This window comes from Dipodomys merriami, unplaced genomic scaffold (assembly GCF_024711535.1).
Source record: "Dipodomys merriami isolate MVZ:Mamm:240054 unplaced genomic scaffold, mDipMer1.0.p SCAF_28, whole genome shotgun sequence".
Classification (NCBI taxonomy): Eukaryota; Metazoa; Chordata; class Mammalia; order Rodentia; family Heteromyidae; genus Dipodomys; species Dipodomys merriami.
The window spans coordinates 7,849,704-7,864,183 of NW_027204270.1; the positions used below are offsets into that span (position 1 = coordinate 7,849,704).

A 14,480-nucleotide genomic window follows, 5' to 3' on the forward strand; every position below is an offset into this window, starting at 1 on the left:
CTACCACTGAGCCACCTTCCCAGCCCTTCCTGGGCTGGCTTTGAACTGTGATCCTCCATCTCACCCTTCTAAGTAACTACAATTACAGGTGTAAGCTACCATGCCCGCCTGGATTTCTTTCTTTTTTTTTTTTTTTTCTTTTTTTTTGAGCAGTTTTAGCTTACAGAAAAATGGAACAGGGCACATGGGGAGTTCTATCTCCCTGCTGGGCATGGGGCTTACAGACTGGCTTCTTCGCATTGGCAATATGTACTTCCTTCCATTAATTTTCTGCCTAGTTGGAGGCATTCATTCATTCATTCATTCACTTGTGATTGTTTATGTATTATTTTTTTCTGATAATCCTGGGGCTTGAACTCAGGGCTGCTGTGCTTCTTAGATGGGCAGTCCTTTGGCTTTGGTTATTTTTTCCGGATAAGATTGCCCACTTTTTGGCTGGGCTGGACTTGGACCTAGATCTTCTATTGAGATGGGGGAGGGGAGTTTCCCTAACTCCCCCCTCCCCCCCCCAGCTGGCTTGGAGCCACTTGCCTTCCAAGCAGTTGGGATTACAGGCATGAGCCACTACACCTGGTGTGTATTTGTTTATTTTTAACTTCACTTTAGTTATCTGCAGGGATAGGGGCTGGTGTTAAAAGACATGTAGTATACTCAAAAGAAGGCCAGAGCTGGGCACTAGTGGCTCAAGCCTATAATCCTAGCTACTCACGAGGCTCAGATCTGAGGATCCAGGTTCAAAGCCAGCCCAGGCAGGAAAGTCTGTGAGACTCTTCTTTCCAATTAACCACCAGAAAACTGGAAGTGGCACTGTGGTTCAAGTGGTAGGGCGCTAGCCTTGAGCTGAAGAGCTGAGGGACAGTGCCCAGGCCCAGAGTTCAGGCCCCACAACCAACAAAAGAAAAGAAAGCCGGAGGGTGCCAGGGGCCCTGCCCATGGGCAGCTCTGAGCAAGTCTTGGGTGTTCCCCGACCCCTGTCCCTCACTCTCTGACTCCTTCCCCTGACCCGCGTGTCCTTCAGATGACCTTGTGGAGAAGGCGCCCTGCGTTGGGAACTCCTCCCGCGTCTGCGAGTGCCGCCCCGGCATGTTCTGTGCCACCTCAGCCACCAACTCCTGCGCCCGCTGCTCCCCTCACTCCGTCTGCCCTGCGGGGCAGGTGGTCCAGGTCCCAGGTGAGCCGCCAGCCGGCCCGCGCCCGCGCCGCCCTGCCGGGGCCAGGCCTGGCTGGAGGAGTCGCGTTCAGTGTGAGGGGCCCAGCCACGGGGCTCCAGCTGCGGGCTGGGGACTGGCCTTCCTTTCTCCACTTGCTGTGTGACCTCAGGCAGGCTCCCGTCCTCTCTGTGCTTCTGACAGTTCAAAGGGGGGGGCAGGGGGCGGTCACAGGTGCCCCGGCCCAGAACACAGAGCACAAAAGGACCAGAGGAGGCTCACCAGCCCCAGCTCAGCCATGGCCCGCCCCCCTGCCGCCCTCCCGCAGCCAGCCATCCCCTCCTGGCACACCCACGGCCCTAAATGGCCCTAAATGGCTTCCTCCCCTCGCCTTTCAGAGACTGGCTCTTGTTCGTCCCAGGACCTCCGGCTTCCCGAGCCAGGGCCCCCCGCCTTGCTTGTGGCTGGTCATCTGGGAGAGTCTGTCTCCCAGCCAGCCTCCAGATCGCAGCCTCCTGAGCGGCTGGGATTCCAGGCGTGAGCCCTGGCGTCCCGGCTCGGGGCAGTACTGGGGGAGGGTGTGTCCACCCCCACCTTCCTGGAAGCGGAGCCTCTGACGCCGTCCTCACACGGCCCCTCCTCGGCCCAGACTCGGCTCTACCCCATCCTTCACTCCGGCTCTCCCGGATCTGTGTGTGCTTCTCCCTGCCACAGGGCCTTTGCACATGCGGCTGCCTCCCTCAGGAACACGCTTCCCTTCCCATTCACTTAGCTGATCATACGCACTTTAGCTCTGTGTTCCAGTACTGCTTCCTCGAGGGTCCATCCCTGTTCTGGAAGTCACATCCTCACCTGTGGCTGCTCGGAGCGCGCGCACACACACACACACACACACACACACAGAGAACACACGTGGGCATTTGCTCAGGGTGAGCATCTCCCACCCAGGATGGACAGCAGAGGGCAGTGTGCCCCTGAGTCTCTGTCACACCCCAACTATCCGAACAGTACCCAGAGAAGCTGGTCCCACAGAAAGCTGGGTGGAGCTGAGGCTGGGTGGGGTCTCCCGTCCCCCGCCCCCCAGGGGGCTCCTGATAACAGGATCACAGACACACTGGCCACGGGGCAGCCGAAGCCCGGCGCCCGGCGGGCGGGGATTGGGTGGAGAGCTCTGGTCTTCTCCTGGGACTTTGCAGTTTGTATCTGTGGGTTCTGTTCCGCCCCCACCCCTTGGGCCTCGGTCTCCACCTGCAAAAGGGGGTCTTGGGACTTGAAGGCTTGAAGGCCTTTCCAGCTAACTTTTATTTTTTTTTTTTGGTGCTAGTCCTGGGCTTGAACTCAGGCCCTGGGCACTGTCCTTGAGCTTGTGTGTGTATGTGTGTGTGCACACGCGTGCACACGTGTGTGCACTCAAGGCTATCACTCTACCACTGGAGCCACAGCACCACATCTGGCCTTTACTGAGTAGTTTATTGGAGATGAGAGTCTCAGAGACTTTCCTGCCCAGGCTGGATTTGAACCTCGGCCCTCCAATCTCAGCCTCCTAAGCAGCTTGGATTCTAGATATGAGCCACCAGTGCCTGGCTCAGCTAGCTTTGTAAAGAAGTTGGATGTGACAGGCGTGGCTTGGGCCGTGTTTACCCCGAGCAGGTCTGTGTGGCTGGAGGGGTACAGTGGAGGGCCAGTCCAGCCTGGCACCCCAGTACCCTGGGCGGGGGGAGGGCTGCTGCTGGTCCCGGTCTCTGGTCACAGATGCTGAGATGGGCCGAGTGACCCCCCCCAGCAAACCCAGCTGCCCGACCCCAGGGGCAGTGAGGCCAGGAAGGCGCGAACTCTGCTCTCCCCACGCCTCGGGCTTGGGGTGGCGTCTGTTCTGCAGACTGGGGGCTCCCGATGCCAGTTCTGAATCTGAAGCCCCCTCTGGCCCTCCCCCCAAGGCACAGCAGAACAGGACACTGTTTGCCAGCGGCCTCCCCTCCCTGGCCCCAGCGACACCAACCCACAGGACGCCAAGACCCCCACCAGGTGACCCTCCACCCCTCCCCTCCCGCGCACCACCCTCACCCACGGCAGGTGTTGGGGGGTGGGTTGGGTCAGGGCTCCACTGAATCCTGAATGATCTCCCAGAAGGCCTTGGGACTCCAGCTCCTGCTCCCAGGTCTCTATGTGGGGATGGAGGTAGAAGACGCTCTGCAGCCCCGTCTCCATAGAAACGGCAATCCCCGCCCCATGGGGCCGCACCGGTCCCACCCCTGGCTTCTCCTCCCGCAGCTCTGCTCCCCAGGCCTCTGCCAGGACCTCCCATCCCTGGAGGAGCAGCGCCCTCAGGCTGGGAGGAACGGCCAGTCTCGCGAGGACTCCCAGATCCCGTCCAGGTAATGTCCCGGGTCCTCGGCTGTCTCCCCGGGTGGCGGCAGCCACAGGTGGCGCCGAGGGACGGGGCAGCCGTGTCACGCGGCAGAAGGGGCCAGGCAGAGCGCCTGGGCCCACCTGGTTGCGTGCTGTTCTCAGCCTTTCTTTCCTTTTTTCTTTTTGGTGCCAGTCCGGGGGTTTGAACTCAGGGCCTGGGCGCTGTCCCTGAGCTTCTCTGTGCTCAAAGCTAACACTTCTACCACTTGAACCACAGCTCCATTTCTGGCTTTTTGGTAGTTTATTGAAGAGATAAGAGTGGGATTTTCCTGCCTGGATTCCAACTGCAATCCTCAGATCTCAGCCTCCTGAACAGGCAACATGTGGTCAGCGTTTCCCAGATTCCATAGGCCTGGGTCCCAGGGCAGGTGTGTGTGCGAGTACTGTCCCTGCCTGCATTCAGGGTGCTGTGGTGGAGGGGTGGCCCCTGCCCATGCCTACAGACCCCCCCCCCCAGCTCCCTGGTGCAGAATCAGGCTTGGATCTGTTCTTTCTGTCCTTCCTGTGACTGGCAGGATGGGGCTTGGCTCATCTAAAGCAGGTTTTAAACGTTTGTCTTGTTTCTCTTTGGGGGCTCTGGTGATTAGGAAAAGCATGTCTTGGCTGGGTGCTGGCGGCTCACGCCTGTCATTCTAGCTGCTCAGGAGGCTGAGATCTGAGGATTGAGATTCAAAGCCATCCTGGGCAGGAAAGTCCGTGATAGTCTTATCTCTAGAAGTGGTGTTGTGGCTTAAGTGGTAGAGAGCTCACCTTGAGCTGAAGAGCTGAGGGACAGTGCCCAGGCCCAGAGTTCAAGCCTCACGACCGACAAAAGAAAAGAAGCAAAGCATGTCTTGGTCAGGCACCAGTAGCTCATGCCTGTAATCTTAGCAACTCAGAAGGTTGAGATCTGAGGACTATGGTTTGAAGTCATGCCAGGCAGGAAAGTCCATGAGACTCTTATGTCCAATTAAACACCAAAAAGCCAGAAATGGAGGTATGACTCAAGGGGTAGAGAGCCAGCCTTGAGTGATAAAGCTCAGCTGGGCGTGGGTGGCTCACTGTAATCCTAGCTACTCAGGAGGCTGAGATCTGGAGGATTGCAGTTGGAAGCCATCCCTACAGAAAAGCCCATGAGACGTCACCTTTAAAATAACCAGCAAAAAGCTGGACTGGAGCTGTGGCCCAGGTGGTAGAGCACCAGCCAAATGAGCGAGACAGGTAAGCGTTTAACTCTAGTAACGACCCCGTGAAAAAAGAAAATTATTTTTCCTGAAATGATTGGGCCGGTCCAACCTTGATTTGTGTGCAAGGCTGCTTTATTGGGTGGTGATAGAAATGTATAAACCACTGATTCATGGGGTGGAGGCAGGGAGGAAGGGGCTCATGAGAATGGGAATTTCTACAAAGTTCTGGAAGGTTAGGGACGAGGGGCACAAGTAGAGGAAAGGTCACTCCGTTTCTCCAGGAGGCTGTGACGGGGAGTAAGAGTCCCCTGCTCCCGAGTGCTGGGGTCACCCGCAGAAGGACGGGCCTGTGGGCTCAGGGGACATGAAGAAGTGAGGGGGATTGTGGGTGCAGACCGAGAAGCACGGGTGGGAATTGGCAGGACATGGCACCGGTCCTGCAGGATCGGAGCCGATGTGTTTGTTCTGGTACGGTAGCTGGCCAGCTGCCCACTCGGGAGGAAGATCTAGGGGGAGATGGGGCAGCCAGTCTGGAGCGGGCACTCTGCAAACCTGCCAGCATTCACTCTCTCCTTACTCAGGGAAGACCCACCACGAAGCAGAGATATTAAGGAAGCCCCTTCCCAAAGACTGGTATATTCAGCAGTCCTTGGTTATGAAGTAGGAATGAGTGGGGCGCTGGCGGCCCACACCTCTCATCCTAGCTGCTCAGGAGGCTGAGATCCAGAGCGTCAACGTTCAAAGCCAGCCTGGGCAGAGAAATCTACCAGATGCCATTACAATCAACCAGCACAACGCAGGGCTGGAGGCGTGGCTCGAGTGGTAGAGGCCAGCTATGAGCCAGCAAGCCAAGCAAGCGCGAAGCCCTGAATTGAAGCCATGGCATTGGTACATTGAGCTAAGAGTATGGGTGAGAGATCTCCAGCTTTGTAAGGCAAACCAGCCCTTTGCAGGACAGGATGCATAAACACACGTGTCCACAGAAAAACAAGACACCGTTACATCTGTACGGTGGGCACAGAAGGCTGTGCAAAAGAAGCTGACGTCAGGGGACAGGAAGCGACTTTCACTAGTGTGCATCGTCTGGGCTCTCATTTCATCCCCTGTACCTGCCCAGTTAAAGGAGTGGATCTCAAAGCACGTTTGCAGTGAGCGCATGTGGTGCGCATGCTGGCCGGTAGAGGGCGTGGGAGAGCCGCTGCGGGAGGAAGGAGGCATCTCTTGCTCCATTACATATTGACCTGTCAGCAGGACAAATCAGAGCCACTCTGAGCCCTGAGGTGCCCTCGAAGCACGCAGTGCCCAGCCACACTCCAGTTTTCTAGCAGCCATGAAGGTTTTCCTCACATGGTCACTGTGTGCTTCCAGACTCACACTGGGGCACCCCAAATCCCCATGAGACGGTGAGATTCTCATCTCCAAGTAACTCCCAGAAAACTGGAAGTGGCGCTGTGGCTCAAGTGGTAGAGTGCTAGCCTTGAGCACAGAAGCTCAGGGACAGTGCCCAGGCCCTGAGTTGAAGCCAGAAGAGGAAGGAAGAAGGAAGAAAGAAGAAGAAGGAGGAGGAGGAGGAGAAGGAGGAGGAGGAGGAGGAGGAGGAGGAGGAGGAGGAAGAAGAGGAGGAGGAGGAGGAGGAGGAAGAGGAAAAGGAAAGCTTTATAGACCTTTTAGGTCTGAAACCATTTGTATTCTGTGTCGTAACCTGATTGTAATTCAGCTGGGTAAATGAACTGGTCCAGACCTAGGAGGGAGGTAGTGTGGTCCCACAGAGAGTGCTCTGGACTGGCCCTCGGGACGTCTGCATTCTGGCTCGAGTTTGGGTTCCATGGTTCTCTCTGTCCATATAGCAAGGTGGCTGGGTCAGATCCGAGGTGCCCAGCTCTGGGCTGGCACTCATAGACATTCTGTGTGGCCAGCACAAGGATCCAGCTGGCCCTCCTGGGTGCTTGCTCTTGAGACGTGAAAGACGTGTGCAGCTGCTTTTATCACAGCCCATAATTGGAGACACCCGTGAGGCTGTCCGCTGGTGATGGATGAATAATACATGGTGCATCTATTACCTCTGGGCTGTTTTCAGTGGTGGGTGCCAATGGCTCACGCCTGTCATCCTAGCTACTCAGGAGGCTCAGATTTGAGAATCGTGGTTCAAAGCCACCCCAGGCAGGAAAGTCCATGAGACTCTTATGTCCAGTTAACCACCAGAAAACCGGAAGTGGTGCTGTGCCTCAAAGTGGTAGAGTGCTAGCCTTGAGCAGAAGAGTTGAGGGACAGCGCCCAGGCCCTGAGTTCAAGCCCCACGACTCGCAAATTAAAAAAGAAAGAATTTTGAAGTGGAAAGTCAGTGATTCTACGCATCATCAGGGCCTTAAACTCAGGACCTCAAGCTCTTGTTGCTTGGATTTTTTCATTCAAAAGGTGGATCTCTATCACTTGAGCCACATCTCTACTTTTGGCTTTCTGCTGGTTTACAGGAGATGAAAGTCTCATGGACTTGTCTGCCAGCCATGGCTCTGAACCATGCTTCTCAGTTCTCATCCTCTTGAGTAGTTTGAACTACAGGCATGATCCACTGGTGCAGCCCTAAGGCAGCATTTTAACCACTAGGAGACTTCAGGTTGCTTTTAAATCAGAAGGTCTGGGTGGCCGCAGCTTCTCTGCTTTGATCTCCTGAAAAAGCCAGCCCAATCATCTCAACGAAGCCCTGCTGTACAAACACCTCCTTGAGTCACTCACCGATTCCCGCCCGTTGTCCCTCTTAAAGACCCCAACTGCTTGGCACTGGTTCGAAGATTTCCCCACCCCCTTGCAGGTATGGCCGAAAGAGACACGACCTTGGAGCCGCTTCCCTTGGGGACCTCCCCAGACTACAGCACCCCCAAAAACAGCAAGACACCTGCCAGGTGATGCCCCCCATCTTCTGCCTGCAACATCCTGGGGACACCTAGGGGTGGCCTGGCCGCGGGTGGAGGGGCTGTGACCTCGGAAGGGCCCGCAGGTCATTTCGGGGAATGTGTGTCCAGCTGTGTGCCTACAGGATTGGAAAGCCCCCCAGTCCCTGTTTTTGCCGTGCCTGGCAGAGACTGCGGCCAGGCCTCGGGTTGCATTCTCTGTAGACAAAGCCTCATCCCTGCGTATGCACCTGCTTTTCTGTCCGGATGCTCACTCCTGCCTTGGGCTCCTCTCCCTGCAGCACCACCCTGAGCCCGCTGCTGGACTCCAAGACCAGCAGGACCGTGTTGATCTCCACCCGCTCTCTCCCCTCCACCCGGAAACCTATTCTGAATGCAGGTACTAATCACCTCCCAGTGGCTCCTGATTACCACTCAGAGAGTATTGACGGGATGATTTCATGACCTCAATTTGGTGCCTAACTCCCTTGAGCCTGCGTTTTTCTCAGCTGTAAAATGGAAGCGCAAGGGCAGTGCAGCGTGTGGCCAGTACCTCACCCTGTATGTTGGGGGCTCTTTGGTACCCAGTCATTCCCCTAGGGCTGGCAGTTCTTAGGTGCTGCCACTAGGTGGCAGTAGTGCTCGGGCCAGCCAGGCTCAAAGTGTGGCCCTGACTGCATACGGGAAGCATCTCTATCAGCCACACCCCACACCTAAATCCCAACAGCCGTGGAGAGTTGCCATGGCCAGGTGGTTTCACTTGTAATCCTAACTGTTGAGGAGGCTAAAATCCATAGGATTACGATCCAAGTCCAGCCCAGGCAGAGAAATCTGTGAGACTCTGCCTTCAAAATAACCAGGAAAGGGCTGGGAAGGTGGCTCAGTGGTAGAATGCTTGCCTTGCACCCATGAGGCCCTGGGTTTGATTCCTCAGCACCACATAAGCAGAAAAAGCCAGAAGTGGTGCTGTGGCTCAAGTGGTAGAGTGCTTGCCTTGAGCTGAAAAGCTGAGGGACAGCGCCTAGGCCCAGAGTTCAAGCCCCATGACTACCACCACCACCACCAACAACAAAATAAAACAGGAAAAAAAAATCCATCTGGCTGGAAACTGGTGGCTTATGTCTGTAATCTTAGCTATTTAGGAGGCTGAGCTCTGAGGATCCTGGTTTAAGGCCAGTCCTGACCCAGCTGCTGCTCCGCCCTCCCCACCCCACTCTGTGTTTCAGGGCCCGTGTTGCTCTGGGTGGTCACCGTGCTGCTAGTGTCTCTTGGCTCCGGCTTCCTCCTCCTGTGTCAGCACCGGGCCTGCCGGAGGCGGATTGGGCAGAGTGAGTCGATGGGGGGGGGCAGAAGGGGAGAGGGAAATGGCCGCTCTGTGGCCACCCTGCTCTGTCTGTGCCCCTGACCCCAGCCCTCTTCCCTGTCTCCTGACAGAGCTGCACCTCTGCTTCCCCGCCCAGAACTTCCAGCCCAAGCTGGATCCTGTGGGTAAGTGGCCAGCAGTGGAAAGGGGTCTGGTGGACACGGGCACTGGGGTCTGGGTCCTGGATGTGGCCTCACACGGAGCGTGCTGTGTGTGATGCTTCTCTCCTCTTCTCTCCGCCTCTCTTCCACTACCTGGCTGATGAGCAAGGGGCAGAGGAAAGCGGGGAGCGGGGGCAGACAGGCAGGAGACTCATGAGACTCCTGGCTCTGCCCCTTCCCAGCCCCAGGACCTTAAGGGGGCTCTTTAATGCCTCTGTGACTCAGTTTCCACCACTGTAATACAGAGCAGGGGACTTTGGAAGGTTGCATGTAGTATTTAATCCAGCCAGACCTGGGAAGCAGACCCTCCCATTGCCCCCTGCCCTGTCTTGCCGGGGAGCCTGCCCTAGGAGGAGGAGCCTTTCTTGGGGGAGGAGCCTATCCTGGGGTAGCACCTAGGAAACAGTGGCTGTTGCTGATTGGCCAGCAGCCTTCCTCCCTCATGGGGAGTCTGGACCATCTGAGTCCCAGGTGGTTTTCAGTCCTTACTCTGCCCAGCCTTCCTGTGCCAAGAATCTTCTCCCCATTCATTGCAGGACTGGGCCACACACAGGTGGCTCATGCCTGCTCTCCTAGCTACTCAGGAGGCTGAAATCTGAGGATAGAAGTTCAAAGCCAGCCCAGGCAGGAAAATCTGAGACTTTTTATTTTTTTATTGGCCAGTCCTGGGGCTTGAATTGAGAGCTGGGTGCTGTGCTCGAGGCTAGCGCTCTACCACTTGAGCCGCAGCTCCACTGCTGGCTTTTTGGTGGCTCACTGGAGAGAAGAGTCTCACAGGCTTTCCTGCCCAGGCTGGCTCTGAACCACAATCCTCAGATCTCAGTCTTCTGAGCAGCCACCAGCGCCCGGCTCAGTCCATGAGACTCTTATTTCCAATTAGCCAGCAAAATGATAGATATAGGGGTTTGGCTCAAGTAGAGCACCAGCCTTGAATGAAAAAGCAGCGTGAGACCAGGAGATCCTGATTTCAAGCCCCATTATTGAAGCTTCCCCTTGGAGCTGTATTGACTTCCCCCAGGGCACCCTGGGGTTGGAACGCAGCCAGCTCAGTGCTGCTCCCTTGGGAAACTTGCCCAGCTGCCATTCTTTTTTGCCAGCCCTAGGGCTTGAACCCAGGGCCTGGGCGCTGTCCCTGAGCTTCTTTTGCTCAAGGCTAGCACTCTACCACTTGAGTCACAGTGTCACTTGCAGTTTTTTCTATGTATGTGGTACTGAGGAATCGCACTCAGGGCTTCATGCAGGCCAGGCAAGCACTCTACCACTAGGCCGCCTTCCCAGCCCTCCAGTGGCCATTCTTATCTATGGAGAGCTGCTGAGTCCTTCCTTCCCTCCCACAGCCCTGTCTTCCACTTCAGTGTCCAGTGGCCTCCAGTTGCCCAGGACCTGCAGAGGGGCTGGTGGTGGGTTTTCTGTTGTCCTGGACATAAAAACCCAGGCTGCCATGCGTGTTTTGAACAGGGCGAGTTTCACAAGTGTGCTCTCTGTACAAGGGGGTTTTTGAATTTCGAGAGCGTTCAGGCCTGTTTCCATGAGCTGGCAGCGAGGGCCGGTCTCATTGAAACCAGAGTCTGCTTTCTTGACATTCTTCTAGTATTTGACTTTCCATTGCTGTCAGTGTGTTTTTTTTTTTTTTCCTGTAAACCTTCATATAAGCAGGTTTTTTTTTTTTTAATTATTTTTACAAAAAAGAAAGACGGACAGCAATTCCTTTAAGAGGTTAGGCCTGGTGCCAGGTGCGAGTGCCTTGGCTCACACCTGTAATCTTAGCCATTTGGGAGGCTGAGATCTGAGGATCCCAGTTTGAAGCCAACATGGGCAGAAAAGTCTGTGAGACTCGTATCTCCAACTGACCACCAGAAAAGCCATAAGTGGAAGAGTGGCTCAAGTGGTCGAGCACCAGGCTCGAGCAAAAAAGCTTAGGGACTGCGTCCAGGCCTCGAGTTCAAGTCCCAGTACTGACACACATACAGAAAAGAAATTGGACCTACAAGAGACAGATGCGGGACATGCCAGCCTGGCCAGTTTGAGGTCCTCACGTCTTGAGATGTGGTGTTTAGGTTTGGTGGGCGGTAGTGCAGACTGGGTGAGCAAGCATGCAGGCACAGCACAGGTGAACCTGGCCTGAGAAGGGCAGATGTCTGTCCTGTCAGTGGGGCACAGAGAAGCCACCATGGTTGGTTGCTGCTCTGTCTGAGCACACCCTGTCCGAGCTCTCTCGAGCTTTCAGACACATGTCACATCTGTAAATTCAGAGTGACCAGTTCTCTGGGGAGAACTTTTACATGCCGGTGCTGGGGTTTGAATGCAGGACTTGGTGCTGTTGCTTAGCTTTTTGTTGTTGTTGTTGTTGTTGGTTGTGGGGGCTTAAACTCTGGGCCTGGGCGCTGTCCCTTAGCTCTACAGATCAAGGCTAGTACTCTACCACTTGAGCGACAGTGCCACTGCTGGTTTTCTGGTGATTGATTGAAGATAAGAGTCTCAGAGATTTTCCTGCCTGGGCTGGCTTTGAACCGTGATCCTCAGATCTCAGCCTCCCGAGTAGCTAGGATTACAGGTGTGAGCCACCGACTTGGGCTGGGCACTGTCCCTGAGTTTCTTTTGCTCAAGGCTAGCAACGCTACTACTTGAGCCATAGCGCCATTTCTGGCTTTTTCTGTGTATGTGGTACTGAGGAATTGAACCCAGGGTTTCATGCATGCTAGGCAAGCACTCTACCAGTTAGCCACATTCCGAGCCCTTGCTTAGCTTTTTTGCTTAAGGTTGGTTCTGCACCATTTGAGTCATGCTGCCACTTTTGGCTTTTTGCTGGTTAATTGGAGATAAGAATCTTAGGGATTTTTTTTCCTCCCCTGGGCTGGCTTCCGATGGCGATCATCAGTCCTCAGCAGAGGGAAGAATTGCACCTCAGGAGAGTGACAGAAATGGAAGGGACCCAGCTTTTTTTTTTTTTTTTCTTGTCTGTCGTGGGACCTGAACTCTGGGCCTGGGCGCTGTCCCTCAGCTCTTCAACTCAAGGCGAGCGCTCTACCACTTGAGCCACAGCACCACTTTCTGCTTATGTGGTGCTGAGGAATCGAACCCAGGGCCTCATGCATGCAAGGCAAGCACTCTATCACTGAGCCATCTTCCCAGCCCAGGGACCAAGCTCTGAACCACACATCGGCATCAGTGCTCTTGGGGCTTCAGGGAAGCCGTGTACTGGACCCAGAATCACTGTGGTACAGTGTGTCCTGAACTCTGGCCCCTGGAGCCCAGGGTGAGTTTCCAGTAAGAATGCGGTTATTCCAAAAGCTAGAGGAGCAGGCTGAAGCAACCATCTGAAGGGAAAAGCCCTGAGGCAATCTGACCTCTAGCACTTGTTGAGATTTGTTTTGGATTGTTATCAAAGTATTTATGGGTTGTGATGGGAACAGAATTTTCTAGATTCTCCTTTTACCTTTGTGTGATTCTACACTCATTTCTGAGAGCCCGCCTCCAATGCTGGTTTTCCCTCTCATGTGATGGAATGCCATCCTGTTGGCACCCTGGGTTTTGCTGGGACCTACTATGTGCAAGGGGTGTCCTGGGCACTTGACCTTGGCAATTTCTTTTTCTGGGCCTGGGGCTTGAACTCAGGGCCTGGGTGCTGTGCCTGAGCTGCTTTTGCTCAAGGCTAGCAGGCTACCACTTGAGCCACAGCACCACTTCCGGCTTTTTCTTTTTCTTTTTTTTTTTTTTTTTTTTGGGTCCGGTTGTGGGGCCTGAACTCTGGGCCTGGGTACTGTCCCTTAGCTTTTCAGCTCAAGGCTAGCACTCTACCACTTGAGCCACAGCACCACTTCCGGCTTTTTTCTTTTTGCTTATGTGATGCTGGGGAATCGAACCCAGGGCCTCATGCATGCTAGGCAAGCACTCTACCACTAGGCCACCTTCCCAGTCCTTGTTTTTGTTTTTTGTTTTCCTGTCCCAGGCTCCTTCAGGTACTTGTGCCTGCTGTGAACTCATGTTGGAAACTGAGTGCCAAGTTCTGAGCGCTGAGTTCTTCCAAAGCCCACCAGGAGTGTATATAGCTCATTCACACTGCAGCCCGGTTGATATTTTATCTTGTTGGTTGGTTGGTTGGTCAGCTTGCAGTGAATGTGTCTTCTAGGATTCAGGTGCAGCTGGTTCCCTGAGCTGTAAAAAGCAGAGAGCACATTCTAGAAGCTTCTTTGCTGGCCTGTCAGATGCCTCTCGTGATTTGCCTGAGCAGTGTGCACACCTTGTGTACACAGGCTGGGCCTCCTTAAGACTGTGTGTCCCAGACCAGACACCAGATTACAAGCCTGTAATCCCAGCTACTCAGGAGGCTGAGATCTGAAGATCATGATCTGAAGCTAGCCTGGGCAGAAAAGTCCGTGAGATTCTTCTGTTGATTGTGGGGTTTGACTGCAGGGCCTGGGTGCTATCCCTGAGCAGCTCAAGGTTAGTGCTCTACCACTTTGAACTACAGCTCCACTTCCTGTTTTCTGGTGGTTAATTGGAGATAAGAATCTATGGACTAGGGGCTGGGAAGGTGACTCAGTGGTAGAGCGCTTGCCTTGCATGCTCAAGGCCCTGGGTTTGATTCCTCAGCACCACATAAGAAAAAAGCCGGAAGTGGCGCTGTGGCTCAAGTGGTAGAGCGCTAGCCTTGAGCTGAAGAGCTGAGGGACAGCGCCCAGGCCCAGAGTTCAGGCTCCACGACCGGACCAAAAAAAAAAAAAAAAAAAGAATCTATGGACTAGCCGAGCACTGGTGGCTCACGCCTGACATCCTAGCTACTCAGGAGGCTGAGATCTGAGGATCTCGGTTCAAAGCCAGCCCAGGCAGGAAAGTCCATGAGACTCTTATCTCCAATAAACCGCCAGAAAACCGGAAGTGGTGCTGTGGCTCAAGTGGTAGAGCGCTCGCCTTGTGCTGAAGAGCACAAGGATAGCGCCCAAGCCCAGAGTTCAAGCCCCACGACAAAAAAAAAAAAAAAAAATCTGTGGACTTTCCTGCTTGGGGTGGAGCATGGTGGGGCGGGGCAGAAGGCTCTGGATCCTGGATGAAGTTCTACTCTTCTGCTTTTTAAAATTTAATTTATAATTTGATTTGCAGATGCCAGACCTGCCAGGACCCTGTCAGTAAGTACCACCCACACCCCATGACTGTATTCCAATCAGATCTGTGGCTTCAGGGCTGCTGGTGACGGGAGAAAGGGGGACTGGGCAGCTCCCCCTCTCCCCCCTCCCACCGTCCCCAGTGCCCAGAGTAGCCCTTGCATGAAGCTCTGAACCCAGGGGCTTGGCCTGGGGCCCCCACAGGCCTGGGCCTTTGGTGGGGAAGCTCACCCCTATGACCAG

General features: G+C 54.8%; 1 protein-coding gene across 1 annotated transcript in view; it reads left to right on the top strand.

Moving 5' to 3' along the window:
* Positions 1-14,480, top strand: part of Tnfrsf8 (TNF receptor superfamily member 8) — a 37,569-nt gene that overhangs the window by 13,925 nt on the left and 9,164 nt on the right. Inside the window, exons 4-11 of the mRNA XM_070037953.1 lie at positions 1,019-1,171; positions 3,086-3,173; positions 3,420-3,523; positions 7,533-7,623; positions 7,914-8,011; positions 8,838-8,939; positions 9,046-9,099; positions 14,236-14,261. Of these exons, the coding sequence (XP_069894054.1) occupies positions 1,019-1,171; positions 3,086-3,173; positions 3,420-3,523; positions 7,533-7,623; positions 7,914-8,011; positions 8,838-8,939; positions 9,046-9,099; positions 14,236-14,261 (716 nt within the window). The remainder of the gene's footprint in view (positions 1-1,018; positions 1,172-3,085; positions 3,174-3,419; positions 3,524-7,532; positions 7,624-7,913; positions 8,012-8,837; positions 8,940-9,045; positions 9,100-14,235; positions 14,262-14,480) is intronic.